Genomic DNA, 15,184 nt, shown 5'->3' on the forward strand with positions numbered 1-15,184 from the left:
GGGGATTGGGGTGGGGGAATTAATGTAATCTTTTGGAATTTGGAATTTGAGGGTCTTTGTGCTTATCAGCAAAATTTTATATTAGTAAACCATACTGCTAGTGTTTTAGATGAAGAAAAGGTGTTTGTGAATCGTGTATTGAATATGAACAAAATTCGGTAAAACCTTGAACATATAAGAGTTTTGCGTAAATATAAGAGTTACGCGATGAAAGAATAGTCAGATCATGTCCTATTTGCAATCAAACTTGCAAAGTAAAAAAGGGTAAAGCCTCTCAAGTAAGTTTTCCCTCTCGGCTTCGTTAACTAGACTTGAGAACAACGCCTGAATTCCCTTTAAAAAAGTGTTTTAGATGAAGAAAAGGTGTTTGTGAATTGTGTAGATTATGAACAAAATTCGGTAAAACCTTGAACATTATTATAAGAGTTTCGCGTAATATAAGAGTTGCGCGATGAAAGAATAGTCAGATTCCTATTCGCAATCAAACTTGCAAAGTAAAAAAGGGTAAACCCTCTCAAGTAAGTTTTCCCTCTCGGCTTCATTAACTAGACTTGAGAACAGCACCTGAATTCCCTTTTTCCGCTTTTCCGTACTTGCTTAATACACTAATTCCCACTAGTTTTATGATGGAAAATTTGATATAAGTATATAACTTTCACATTGTTGATCAAATAAATTGCTTCCAATTGCTCAAAACAAATCTATCACCAAGGAACTGAAATGATTCCTTTAGGACAGCAGATACAAATTTCAATGCATTGTTTTAAATGAAATAAGAAAACTTTAAAACTAAAGCTAAGCCCTCTCTCCTTTTTATTCATGAAGAGCCAACAGGGAAATGGCTGGAGGATTCAGTGCAACAGCACCTCTATGCGAACTCGAATACTTCTTGTAAATCACCCTTAGCTTGTGTTGTGGTGCCTCCATATGATAACTCACCAGCAACTTAGCACAACCTAGAAGCTGAGACTCTGAGAAACCAGTATGCAATTTCAGTGTCTCATTCCAAAAAGGACTACAATTCAGCGCGTGTCGAGCAACATAGACTGCTGAGGCAGCAATCATCGACGAGCAGTAGATATTCGTAGCATAATTCATCAGCCCCAATTCAGCCAAGAAATAAACCATGTTTTCCATTGAGGTCACATTGCAAGAATTCAAGACAGCAACATTCGCGTGTGCATCAGAAACAGCAGCCTTGATGAATCGAACAAGGAACACATAAGGCGTTGGTACCGTTAAGTACCACTCCAATTGTCCAAGAATCCTTTTTTCCATTCCTAAAACCTGCTCATGATCATAAGCTCTGTCTGAGATGCACACAAAATCATTCACCTGAAAAAGTACATGATCATCAAATTGGTTAGTTAGTTAGTTAGCAACTCGAAAAAATGGGAAAGTAACTTGAATAATTGGACTTATTAGTATACCTCAGGTGCCCAAATTTCTTCATATTTGGATGCAATGAGCATAGCACTCATGCCTACTAACTGCAATTCCCTCCTTGATGTAGTCGTTACAGCAAGGTAACGATCAACGATATTGATGGTGAGGTAAAGAGTCTCTTGATTTAGCTCAAACTTTTGATGTACTTCAATCAACCAATCAATCAGAATAGACCTCATCCTTTCATTTATCTCAGGCTGTGAATCCATGTAGTCATGAATTCTGCTCTCATTCTATGTAACATCAAAAAGAAAATCGTAATCATAAGTTATACACATTATCAAGATTTGTGAAAAAGAACAAGAAAGATATCTACCTCAGCTATCTTATAAAAGGTGTAAATATCCTCAACATATTCCAACACTGCCAATTCATTATTCACATCAGTAGCATCAATGTCCACAATCTGGTTCTTTGGTTTATGACTTAAACCACAGGCAGCCTTTACAAACAGAAGCAAAATCAGATTATGGTGTAAAGATACCGATAAACGAAGCATGACCTTATATGATTGATAGAGGATTAAATGCTCACCTTACTCCTAGCAGTGAGAGTTGAAGTAAGAGTTGCTGCTTTCTTCATTGAAGAGTCATTAGCAGCCTTCTTCTTTTGCTTATTTTCCTTCACTTGTTCAACAGTATCAGGACTAATTTCGATTACCTCAGGCATTGGTTTTACAATAGCTGCTGCTTTCTTCTGAGCTGGTTTTCTTGCTACTGGTGCAGCTTTAACCGGTAAAGCTCCGTTAGCAACAATCGGTCCATCGCCATTAACAACCATTGATTTCTGTTAAGAGATTATAAAACAACAACCCCTTTTATTAGTATAACAACTTCAAGAAGTTTGAAAAATAGTAAGAAAAATTAAGACTATTAAGTCATAAACCTTCTGGTTATCAGCTGCAGCTTGTGCATTAGCAAGCAATTGTGCACAAAAGCTCCTCGTTATGGGACGAGATACTTGAGGAAGCGGCTTCCCCCCCTCGACCCCACCACGCACCGTTACCATATTCCCAATATCACCAAGCGCCTTGCGGTTTCTCCCTTGTGCTCCTGCCATATTCTTCTGCTTTATGGCTCCAGGGACTGCCTCACCTGACCAAAATGTTACAAAGTCTTCTCTTTTAGTACTATTAACATTGAAAAGTGTTGCAAGAATTGATTATATCATAAGATGGTTTAGGGGTAAAAGGGTGATTGGTTCTATTAGTTTCATAGCCAAAATGTCTAAAGATCCCCTCAAGAACAACATCAACAACATACACAGTGAAATCCCGCAAGTGGGGTCCAAAAAAGGCGATGTGTATACAGTCTTATCCCTACCTTATGAAATAGAAAGACTGATTCCAATAGACCCTCGAGAACAAACATAAAAGTTAATAACCAAAGACTACCCCCTCAAGAGCAGATATCAACAACAACATACCCAGTGAAATTCCAAAAAGAGCGGCGCATATACAGCCTTACCCCAACTCTTTCCTATCAACCCTCAAAGAACAGACAACAAAGGTAATAACTGAAAACTCAAAAAAATCACCAAAGCAACAAAAAAAACTAATCTTTTGATGCTCAGGATTGGTGATCAAAGAACCCCTCAAAGAACATGAGGAGTCTCAAATCAAATTTATAAACACCCCATTAAAAAAAAAAGGGGGATTTGGGTATAAGTTATAATTAAAAAAACATGCTAATTACAGTTTAACAAGAAACCCAAAAACAAGAATCAAAAGATGATTAAAGAAATGAGGCAAAAACACCAGTATCTAACCTCTGTTTTGCTGTTGAAGAATATTTCTTGCAGCCATTTCTCAAAAATCTGAAAGAATGAATCGTTTATCGACACGGGTGTCGTTGAAATTTCCCAATTTCCCTCTTACCTTCCCTCTGAAAGCCTCTGAGAAACTATTGATTTTTCGATACACTGAAGAAGTAGACCCCTTTTTGAAGCTTCAGAACCGGTGCTTCTGTTCTAACGGTCATATTTTTTTTTCGAAATAGTAGCCGTTAGATGAGAGACAGATCGGACGGTGTTGATTGTGTTTCCTAAGTTCCATTAAAACTAGCCGTTGGGTCTGTGTTAGTATTAAACTGATCTTAATTTAGTTAGATGGGATTATTAATACTACTACTGATCGAAAGTTTTGTTTGGACATGTAATTTGCGATTATTGACTTTCAAATACACATAATATGATAAAGATCTACTAGTCAACAATAACAGTAACTAATTATTCTTTGATATAATCATTTTTTTAATGGTAATCAATTTTACATGAATTTTATATTTGTATGTTCTGTTTTGTAGGAAGAAAAAGAAAAATTCAGCGTATTAGATTGAAATCAAATTAAAATTTGAAATAATCCAATTCGAATATGATTTATTATTTCTTGAGTTCGAAAATATAAAAATCCAAACAAAAATTCTCATGTCCAATTCTAACTACGATAAATCAAATCTCATCAGTAGAACAAAATATTAGTGTTACATTTTAAAGTTGTGGTACAACGGTTAATGAAGTGTGTCCAGATCTTGTAAATTAGGATTCAAATCCTAGAGTCAAAAAAATGTTAGGTGTGATACGAAAGTAATAGAATTATGGTGGATGTCCATAACTCCTAAGAAGTTACTCTCATTACACTTGTACATTTAACCCCCTCAACCACTTCTCATCATTTCACGCCCTTTAATCTCCCATGTGATCTTCCCCATGGTGTCAATGGTTAATTGCATATTCATGACATCATTTGATGTACCTTAGCTTTATGTAACGCTATAAATAAAAATATTGAGATTTGAGAATCATGTTGTATACATTTGGAAAAATAAGAAAGCCCTCCTTGAATCTCTTAGGAGTATCACTTTTAACTTCATTTTATCATATGACAAAACATTTTTATTTTACCTTATTTTACTTACGTATGAAAAGGAAAGTCTTGTCGTAATTAGTAAAGTTTTTATCAGTATGTATGTGATCAGGATGTCACAGTTTCAACTTTCAAGCCACGAAAACATCTTTTTGAAATTGCGTACAATAGAATAGACCATTACTGTGGTCCGATCCTTTCTATACCTTTTATATAACAAAAGCTTTAATACATCAAACTGCTCATTTTTTAAAATTTTATTATTAGCTATATCATATAGTTATTATTAGTGATCTGAATACCACAGTGGCCAACCTGTCACCACTTTGCTTGAGTCTAAAGTATGCAAAACCTTTTCGTTTTCTCTGCACAAACTTGTATATCACAATTAGAGTTATCACCTTTTCACTACAAAAACTATCCAATTGGGACTAAGGTATGTTGGACATATTGAGCCGATAAGGATCGTGGTGAGATGGATAGGATTTCTTCATTTTTAATTAGAGGTTTTGAGTTTGAATTCTGAATATGAAAAAAAACTTGTTAGGAAGTGTTTCTCTCTTAATGAGTCTTACGCAACACAAATTCAATAAGGCAGAGCCTCGATATAAACATTGTTATGTGATTCAAAATTCTATAGGTAAAACTTCATGACAGTATCCTGAAATTTCATTTATGAATTTTGAATCTACATATGACGATAACTATTTTTCTATTACTGTATCCTAGATCCTAGAGTTTGATTTGTGGATTTTCGATCTACATGACAATAACTATTTTTCAATTACATAGTAAATAAAAAGTGATTATTTGTAAATTTTAATTTATCGGCAAATTAACCGGGCCCATCAAGCCTTATTTCCGTCCTTATAGGCGGGGCTTGGGCTTGGATTCTTCAAACATTTGCTTATAATATCCAGCCCAGTTCCTTGACCCGACAATTTATTTCTTTAATCAAATTTAAAATTCATAAAATTATTTATAATATCAATCTAAAATTTACACACTAAAAGTTTTGAGATTAACAATAAGTTTTGAAATGTATGTTTAATTCTATAAACACTTAATTTTTCACATGCAATTAAAATTTTCCTTGCGATTATTGGATCTGGCACTGATATATATTTTGATAATGTACCTATATATATAACTACACTTTAAAAGAATAATTTTGCTTCAAATTTTACTTTAATGGTGGTTGTGACATTCAAATCTGTACTTTAATTAGGTGAAGCAATATTTTCAATCATTCAACTTGATCATTATTTTTAAGTACAAGTGAATTAGAAGCAAGTTTGAGAGATACATTTATCATCTTTTTTTACTGGTACACAAACGAATTATCACTTTCAAGGAATAGTATTTGTATTAAGTCAGTTGATCATAGATTTTGGATCAGATTTTGAAAATCTGTTTTTGAAAAAAAATAATCAAGTTTTTAAAACTAATCCAAACTATAGTTTTTGGAAGAAAATTTTCTTTCACTCACACAATTTCAATTCTGTTTTTAAACGTAAAATGCATGTCCAAACATAATTTCAAATTTCAAAAAACACAACTTCAAAACTCAAATTTTTCAAATTAAAAGGTTCAACTTCAAAATTTATGACTGAGAAGCTTATTATTCTTTGAAATCGATTCTTATGGGATAATTTAATTTACTTAATCATAATCGTTTGCCTATAATAGTGATTAAAACACATTTCATCTTAATTTTTTGTTACTTAATTAATCATTATAAACTAATGTAATATAAGTTATTTTAATGTACAATAATAATAAGATATTTATCATAGTTTCACAAAATAAAATCTGAAAAGAATAAAATGTATACTTGAAAGATAGAAAAATTCTATCATATATTAAGTCTTTGATTCAAGAAAAAATGGTCCAAAACAGCTTAAATATAGGAGCTAATAAGAGTGATACAAGGACCAAGGCAAATCACATGCTAACAATCTTATTTCATGTAATCTCCATTTATATATATGGTGTACTTAATTAGGGGATTTATTTGTCTCTTTGCTTAATACCATGTTCCCTGTCTTGTGAATGTATGACCAATAGAGATGTAACAAGTGAGAGTACCATCTATTTATCCTTATATATATAAATATATACTTTACTTGATTTGTTTTCAAACATATAATGTGAGGAAAACAAAAGTGATCTCACATGGGAATTTTTGTGATTCAGACACGTATTTTTCAAACGTAGGATAATTTGAATTTCTTTAATTTGATTTCTAGGAACGTCGACATCACATTGAGTATTGATCTTGATCTCATAAGAATATTCCAGTGATCTCTTCGATTTTGAGAAAGATAATAGTTTACATATCTTGATCTCTTTGTGAATATTCAAGAATTTATGAAATATTTAAGTTATTTTTTATGAACTAAAGTTTAAAGTGGAGCAGCCTCCAAGAAACTCTAACTAATCATAAATTTTAAAAACATAAATTGAACCTGTCTTGTAAGAATCTATTTTAAGTCTGATAAAATTTCAATGTCTATAAAAATACTGACTTAATCTATCCAATTCTATCAAACCCATAGCTAGAAATTTAACTTTGCCTCCAAATCTCATAGTCATAATTATATCATCTAAGTTGAAGAGAGTAGTTATGACTTATGAGTGTATAGTTTACTTGCCTTTCAAGCTAGAATAGAAGAAACCCATTATTCATTTGCAAAAATTCAAATCTATTTTATTATATTAGTTAGAGTGGAATGGTATGAAAATTAAACGCAATATCTCATAATAATAAAATATTTCAATTCGACACCTCATATTTAAATTTTAAATGTTTTTTTAGTGGTAGAAAGATGGTGGCTCTTACATAACTTTTTTTAAAAATATATATTGAAAATTAATCAAACGGTGTGAACACCAGAAAAAACCAACACGGTTGGAGCAAATTTGAAAAGTAACAAGCGCTTATTTGGTACGAGGGATAAAGAAAAATTATTTTTGAGATTAAGTTTAAGATAAATATACCGCATATTTAGTTAGGATAAAGTCGCGAGTTATTTATCCCATATTAACCTCGAAATAACCCCAACAATATAGAAATAACTAACCTCGGAATGATTTGTTCCCTAATACAATAAGGCGATTGTGGGAAGACATTCTAGTAATTTCACATTACAAAGGACATAATCGTCACTAAAATATCTCTCAACTAATATATTTTACCTATAAAATCAAATCTCACCATTTTAGATCTCATCTTGACCGTTCATTTTTTATCATAGAGGTCCAGATGTAAAAGGAGGGAATAAATTACAGCCGTTGATCTTTCCCTCTTGCTCATATAAAAATTCTCTCGTGAGCTTCATTTCCCTTACCCCTACTCTTCTCACTCTTTCTACTACTCTCTCGATCGAGTGAGTAGTTCTACGTCACTGTTCATCAATTTTCAGATCTCTTCAATTTTCTCTCCGATTCAGAAGGTATGTTTTCTGTTTACTGTTCGCAGATCTATTGTTTTTGAATTGCATTTGATGATTTTTACTGTGATCGATGATTTTTTGCTATAGTAGAGTGATTTTTTTTTTCAGTTTCATTGTATATTTTGTGAAAATCTTCCGTGTAGGACTGTATTTTTAGATCTGTAATGTCATAATGTAATTTTTGATGAGTTGTATAATGATTTTCTGCTATCGTAAAATGATTGATTGCCTCATTTTCCTTGTCTACTATGTGAAAATCCTTCGCGTATGATGATATTTTTAGATCTATAATGTCATATTGTGATATTTTGGTTCATTTTATTTAGTTTGATCTGTTTCTGCAATATTTTCTACTTGAACATTTTAGATCAATGAGTTTTCTATGTTTTTTAGCTTATTGCATTTGTGATTTTTGATGATTTTTACTGTGATTAATGATTTTCTGCTACTTGAAATGATTTTTGCCTCATTTTCCTTGTTTTGTTAAAAATCTACTGCAAATGATAGTTTTAGATTGGTATTGTGTTTTTTTTAGCTCATTGCCTCATTTTCAATGTTTTGATCGAGTGAACTTTCTGTGTTTTGCTAATTTTGAGATCTGAGAATTACTGTTTGTTAGATCACATGTTGTAGAGTTGCTGTATTTTTGTGTAGAATGTACTGTGAGTAGTTTAATTGTTGAGATCTGTGGAAAATGTGATTTGTATAGTTATTTGTGTGAATAATGTGCTTGATGTAATAGAATTGGATCAGTATTTCGTAATGATATTGATGCTATTTAAACGCGCAAATTGCTTCAAGGACTAAGGTTTATCCACTGAAAGTAATGATTCTATAGGTGAATGTCGTAGTGATCCATTTAGTTTAGTGAGAATCAGATATATTTGATTGTGAATCATGAATTTTATAATTTCTGTAGTGGTTTTTAATTTAAGAGAAGAACTTAGAACATCTTGTTTATTACAGAAAAGATGAGAGAAATCCTTCACATCCAAGGTGGACAATGTGGAAACCAGATTGGATCAAAGTTCTGGGAAGTTGTATGTGATGAACATGGAATTGATCCTTCTGGACGCTATGTTGGAACATCAGATTTGCAATTGGAACGTGTCAATGTGTATTACAATGAAGCTTCATGTGGGAGGTTTGTTCCCCGTGCAGTGCTCATGGATCTCGAGCCTGGCACGATGGACAGTGTGAGAACTGGTCCTTATGGCCAGATATTTAGGCCTGATAACTTTGTTTTCGGCCAGTCTGGTGCTGGAAACAATTGGGCTAAGGGTCATTACACTGAGGGTGCAGAGCTTATTGATTCTGTTCTTGATGTTGTCAGGAAGGAGGCTGAGAATTGTGACTGTCTCCAAGGTATATTCATGGATTTGAGTAGTATTTCTTAGAATCCTTAGTCGGTAATACAACTGTGCTTAATTTGATCACTATTGTGGTGTTATTGATACATTTTTCTACTTTTTGCAGGTTTTCAAGTGTGCCATTCACTTGGAGGAGGAACAGGTTCTGGAATGGGAACTTTACTGATCTCCAAAATTAGGGAGGAATACCCTGATCGCATGATGCTCACGTTCTCTGTGTTCCCATCACCAAAGGTTTCAGATACAGTGGTTGAGCCATATAATGCTACCCTTTCAGTGCATCAGCTGGTTGAAAATGCTGATGAGTGTATGGTGCTTGACAATGAAGCTCTATATGACATTTGTTTCAGGACTCTCAAGCTTACCACACCCAGCTGTGAGTATACGTTGTCCAAATTGATAATTTTTACTTTTTGTCTATGTGCTTTGATTATCAATGTATAGATTTTAACTTTCGCTTTCACCCTTTTTTGAACTGGTGAAAATGCAACCTTCATAAATAAGTATTTGGTTATAAAGTGGCTTCTCTAGAATTGTGATAGGTTTTCTTCTCATCTTTTATTACACTTGCTAAATGCTTTATCATGTTGCAGTTGGTGATTTGAACCACTTGATTTCCGCTACGATGAGTGGGGTCACTTGCTGCCTCAGGTTCCCGGGTCAATTGAACTCTGATCTTAGGAAGCTTGCTGTTAACCTGATCCCCTTCCCTCGTTTGCACTTCTTCATGGTTGGATTTGCTCCTCTCACTTCTCGTGGTTCACAGCAATACCGTGCACTTACAGTCCCAGAACTGACCCAGCAAATGTGGGATGCCAAAAACATGATGTGTGCTGCTGATCCACGTCATGGTCGTTACCTTACTGCCTCAGCCATGTTCAGGGGTAAAATGAGCACCAAGGAAGTTGATGAACAGATGATTAATGTTCAGAACAAGAACTCTTCCTACTTTGTTGAATGGATTCCAAACAATGTGAAATCCAGTGTCTGTGACATCCCACCCAGAGGTCTCTCAATGGCATCCACCTTCATTGGAAACTCCACTTCCATTCAGGAAATGTTTAGAAGGGTGAGCGAGCAGTTTACCGCTATGTTCAGGAGAAAGGCTTTCTTGCATTGGTACACAGGGGAAGGAATGGACGAAATGGAGTTCACTGAAGCTGAAAGCAACATGAACGATCTTGTGTCTGAGTATCAGCAATATCAAGATGCTACTGCTGATGAAGAAGGTGAATATGAGGATGAGGAGTACGAGGTGCAGGAAGAGAACTGAAGAAACAGTACATTTTATTATATGTTGTGTAATATGTTTCTGATCTCCCTGGGTTTTGAGCATTTCTTTTTCTTGTATGTGTTCCATATTTGTTTACACTTTGCTGGAGAGAGTGACGAGCGTGGGTTTGTACTTTGTAGTTGTAATACTGTTACCTGTTTCTGCTTAAATATTTGTTCATCTTTTGTCGTTTTCGATTTAGAATTTCTCAAGAAGTAAAGAATGGCTTGTCGAGGAAATGTGTTATGTTTATTTATTGTTGTTGTAGTACTGGATATTGGTTAAAGTTGCATTATTGGGGGTCAGTTGTTGTATCAGTCCCCTTGCCATGTGAGGCACCAACATGATTTTGCTTCACCATGTGCCTGATGATAACGTTTCATGTGCAGTTAGCAGCCTTCACTCTTGTTGAAGATCCACATTGTGCTGTTCCCACTTCCCACCATACTTTTGTGCACGTTGGCTGTCAACTTGTCATTGTCATATAGCAAGACTAATGGAACCCTAGCCATTTTCCTCCTTATAGTCAAATTATTTGTTTGTTGGTGTCATGGTGTGGCTTAACCCTGTAGGACAAAGATATTGGTGGAAAGTAACTGATATCTAGTAGAATGATCAAGATGCATGCAAGCTGGCACAAATATCACCGTTATAGAAAACTTTTTGTTTCTTTGGGATGAAGGGAGTGACTTGAACTGGCATGGGTTTAGAAGCAATGGGTAATTTCAAATAGTAATAACCATTAAGATTCAAAATTCAGTTGTTTTACTAACTTTCTATGACTTTTTAACTTTTAGTCATCATTTTTGAATGATTAAACAAAATGTGTACCTGAATAAAAGTTAGGTTCAGCAGGTGGGACAAATAATATTTAGTTTTAAGTGAACCAAAAAGTAAGGAAACATTGGGAGAGTGGTTGGGGGCTTCAAAGTAATTTTTAAGAATGCTAGTGATGGTAACGGTTTATCCGATTAGTGATATTGTCTAATTTGGGCAAGATCAACACTTTTTTGAAATATGATATCAATAGTGATATTGTCTGATTTAGGCTTAAACTCGTACAATTTTAAAATGTGTCACTAAGGTCTATGACATGTCTCCCACATGAGAAACTTGAGATAGATTTTCCTCACCAATAACTTTCTCAGTCACTCTACATCTTTTATGCAGTTTGCCAGCTATTACATTTGAAGAAATTTACCCAAAGCGTGTCCAAACGATAGTGACTTAAAAAATAAAATCAAGTGGTAAACTTAGTTAGCACTGCATTATTATTTTATTTGATATGATTAGTTGGTGGATGAAGACGTTGTAGCTCCGAACTGTCTCTTTCTGTCGGCAAAAAAATTAAAAATTAAAAAAATTGACTCTTATGATAATGTTTTCGATCTCAAGCAAAATGAAATTTATATATATATATTTCTATACTTTCATTTATTAATTAAGTTTGTCTTCGTTATACTATCTTATTAAAAATACTCTAGCCACTATGAAACTTGATAAATATGTTCTCTAGTTTAATGAATTCCCCCAAATTGAATAAATTTACCTAATTTTTCTTACTTATGTCTTTAAACCCGACTTATGTCTATCTAATTAATTTAACCCGTACAAAATATATTTATTGCAAGTTCCCAACCTATTCTTCCCTCTCTTCTCTTTCAACCCATACAAAATTTTCTCTATGTTATTTTTGAAATATGAATATAAATATCGATAACAAAAGAGTAAACAAACGTAAATCTCACTAGGTTAGGAGCAAATTATGTGGACTCGTGCTCTTTAAGTGAATTCAAAAGTCCATTGGGCTGAATATGGATCGATTTGATAATCAATGGGTCAGGCTTTAGTATTCTAAAATCTAAGCCCAAATCCAAATTCGCATGCTTTTAGCCCAACAACTACAACTTCATATTTCTAGGGAAAGTTACGCATATAAGCAAACAAATACTGGTTAATTAGTTAACATAGTTATAGTTTGTCTTAGTTACAATTCGCGACCTAATATTATTTATAGTTAACGCAGCTCAGTTTTTTAGTTTTGTATAATTCGCACGTTTGTATAATTCGGAATTTGTATAACTTTTGTATAATTCGGAATTTGTATGATATAATTTGTATAATTGCTTACACTTCTGATGTTTGTAATTATATAAATTTGTTATTTCGAGTTTTTACAAAATAACTGAATTATACAAATGTACCCGCGAATTATAGAAACGAGGCAACTTAAATTGTAGCTACAACTCGTAAATATGCAAACTATAGTTATGGAGAATAATTAAGTTTATTATATTGACTATTTGCAAAAGTTCCCCTTTCTTCTACCACCTATTTCTTTCTAGTCTTTTTTCACTTAAAAGACGTGAATTGTCATATAGGATACCACGTAGGATGCATGTATCTATTAATTTAACTTTAAACAAGCTAAGTGTCTAGTTGTGTACATTAAAAGTTAAAGGGCATAAATATCAGCGGAAGTCAACTTAAAGAACACGTTTATGTATTATGTCATTTTTTCCAACAAAGTTAATATTTGCTTTAGTTTTCAGTCACAATGTAATTTGAATAAAGTAGACACGTCTCTATTATAGTTTTTTTTAATGTATAATAATCTCTTATTTATTTCCGTAAAAAGATAAATAAGATTATTATTTTTATAAATTTCAAAAAAATAGAAGAAAATTACTTCAAATAGTACTATCATTTGAGTAAATATAGATGAAAATGCCATGTAGAGTTAAATGTACTTGTCTTTGATTAAACTATACTTGTATAGTGTAGAAAAAACTTATTAATTACTTTTTTATGCATTTTAGAATTTAGAGAAATATGTTCAAATTGTTTCAGAGATATTTCTTTTGAGTCGGTGAGCAGAAATAAGTCAAATAACTTCTCTACTCTATAAAAATAGGATTAAGATCTATGTATACTTTACCTTTTCTTATGAGATTACCCTGGATATTTATTATTAATATCGAATTAATTAAAATACGTATTTCACTTTTTAAAAATAAATAAATTCATTAATTATGAATGGAAGTTTATAGGAAAACCACTCTTTGGGAAAAAGTAGAAGTGTATTTGGTCAAATACCAGCTAATATTAATTACTAATTTGACATTATAATATTTAATTTTCCTAAAAAACAAGTGGAGTAGTTTACTAATAACAAGTTTATTTTCAATTTATTTGAATTTTTCTTGTGAATAATGTGAGTTAAGATTTGAAAGCATTTAATTAACCACCCAAATAAATAATTATATTTATACATTTTTTTTAAATGCCTTCCACTATTGACCATATTCCTCATACAAATAATTGAAGCTACCTTTGACTAGACTTCAAAAAAAAAATTATGACTAAACTTAGACTTTCCTTTACCGAACAAATATAATTTCCATTAGGTTGACCAAAATATTTTAGCTTTTTCTATGAAAAAAAATATTATTATGACCACTGATTTTTTATTTTTTTTTATGTACATGAACATTTCATGGACTACAGAAGTACACTCTAATCAGAACTTATAATATAATAATAAAATAAATGAAAGTTAGATTCAGAAATTAATCGTTAGGTTCAAGATACATTTTCTTACCTGATATATATTAGAATAGGATCTATTTCAATTTTTATCACTTGATGTTGGGACATTATATTAAAAAGTTGTCCATGTTGTAGATTTCAATCATAGACGTGAGGATTTACGGAATGAGTGGTCATTTTATATATCTTGAAAAAATCTCACTTCTTGAGGTAACTTTTAGGGTTAAATTAGATCAAGATTCATTTATTTACACTTAATTAGTTATTTTAAAATTAACTTTAGATACACGAATACGCGTCCAAAGTTTGGATGGTCTTAAAGCCTAATTTCAAATAATTTGGAAACAAGCAACTTCAGTCGTTTATGTAATTTGAAATTGTAACTTTTTGTTGGGTTATTGTATTTTTGTAAATTTATGTGAGGTAATAAATCCGAATAAAACAAATATGTGGTTGTGCAAAAAAAAACAAAGTTATTTAATTTGGATAATTATTATAAAATATATAACATGCATGTATCTTCTCATCTCGAATAGACGAATAGAAAAAACATGTTCAAAGTTTTAAATTAGTTCTTCGAAAAGCGTAACATTTTGATTTTGGAAATTAGTTATTTTTTCCGTTTTAATTTATTTGTGTTTGGCAGGAGGTGAAGTATCTTTTTAATTAAAATAAATTATTTTTAGCGGATTAACATTTTTTCTTATATTTGTGTTCTTCGTTTGTTAGAAAATAAGCATATTGATTTGTCTTCGTTTATACATGTGTGATGTGTGCATCTAATAATTTGAGATAAATTGTAATTATAATAATATTGTTTTAATTAATTTTTTCATTGATTTATTTATAACGCTCAGCCATGACGTCAAATGCTACGTATAAATACAAAATAGATGAAATTTTTCTCAATAAACTACTTTTTTTTCTATTCATTGAATCAAATTTAGTTTGTTAGCATTATATTAATGAATCATTGAATATACAATTTTGAAAAAAGAAAATCACATTTGATTCTTTGAATTTACAGGATATATACAATCTATTTGGATTTCAAATGTCAACTCCATTAAATATTAAATTAAAATAAAATCTTAATTTCGAAATGATTTACCATCTAAATGAATCTATTGTTTGATTTGTTATTAAATTATGTGGGACAGGGGTTACACATAAAAGACCATATAAAAAATAGTTTTATGGTGACTTTGTAGATTTTTCATAAATATTA

At 32.0% G+C, this 15,184-nt stretch overlaps 2 protein-coding genes across 2 annotated transcripts; one reads left to right on the forward strand and one right to left on the reverse strand.

The window, feature by feature from the left end:
* Positions 1 to 641: 641 nt before the first annotated feature.
* Positions 642 to 3,363, reverse strand: LOC102586092 (G2/mitotic-specific cyclin S13-7-like). Its single transcript, XM_006339192.2, has 6 exons — positions 3,214 to 3,363; positions 2,332 to 2,540; positions 1,981 to 2,232; positions 1,763 to 1,888; positions 1,431 to 1,679; positions 642 to 1,335 (listed from the first exon to the last, which is right to left on the reverse strand). The coding sequence occupies exons 1-6, from the start codon at positions 3,248 to 3,250 to the stop codon at positions 814 to 816; spliced, it is 1,395 nt and encodes a 464-aa protein (XP_006339254.1). The 5' UTR covers positions 3,251 to 3,363; the 3' UTR covers positions 642 to 813.
* A 4,279-nt stretch (positions 3,364 to 7,642) lies between these two features.
* LOC102586422 (tubulin beta-5 chain) lies at positions 7,643 to 10,646 on the forward strand. The gene is made up of 4 exons (XM_006339193.2): positions 7,643 to 7,764; positions 8,731 to 9,129; positions 9,241 to 9,510; positions 9,728 to 10,646. The coding sequence occupies exons 2-4, from the start codon at positions 8,736 to 8,738 to the stop codon at positions 10,405 to 10,407; spliced, it is 1,344 nt and encodes a 447-aa protein (XP_006339255.1). The 5' UTR covers positions 7,643 to 7,764; positions 8,731 to 8,735; the 3' UTR covers positions 10,408 to 10,646.
* Positions 10,647 to 15,184: the final 4,538 nt, after the last annotated feature.

The sequence above is a fragment of the Solanum tuberosum genome, unplaced genomic scaffold, assembly GCF_000226075.1.
Source record: "Solanum tuberosum cultivar DM 1-3 516 R44 unplaced genomic scaffold, SolTub_3.0 scf00008, whole genome shotgun sequence".
Taxonomy (NCBI): domain Eukaryota; kingdom Viridiplantae; phylum Streptophyta; class Magnoliopsida; order Solanales; family Solanaceae; genus Solanum; species Solanum tuberosum.

What these genes read in the sequence shown, in the direction of transcription:
- LOC102586092 (XM_006339192.2), bottom strand. Translation starts at nt 3,250, where the DNA reads ATGGCTGCAAGAAATATTCTTCAACAGCAAAACAGAG. An exon ending in CCTTTTATAAGATAGCTGAG is followed by an intron (nt 1,680 to 1,762) that starts GTAGATATCTTT and finishes GATGTTACATAG; the next exon opens with AATGAGAGCAGAATTCATGA. An exon ending in AAGAAATTTGGGCACCTGAG is followed by an intron (nt 1,336 to 1,430) that starts GTATACTAATAA and finishes GTACTTTTTCAG; the next exon opens with GTGAATGATTTTGTGTGCAT.
- LOC102586422 (XM_006339193.2), top strand. Translation starts at nt 8,736, where the DNA reads ATGAGAGAAATCCTTCACATCCAAGGTGGACAATGTGGAAACCAGATT. An exon ending in GAATTGTGACTGTCTCCAAG is followed by an intron (nt 9,130 to 9,240) that starts GTATATTCATGG and finishes TACTTTTTGCAG; the next exon opens with GTTTTCAAGTGTGCCATTCA. An exon ending in CAAGCTTACCACACCCAGCT is followed by an intron (nt 9,511 to 9,727) that starts GTGAGTATACGT and finishes ATCATGTTGCAG; the next exon opens with TTGGTGATTTGAACCACTTG.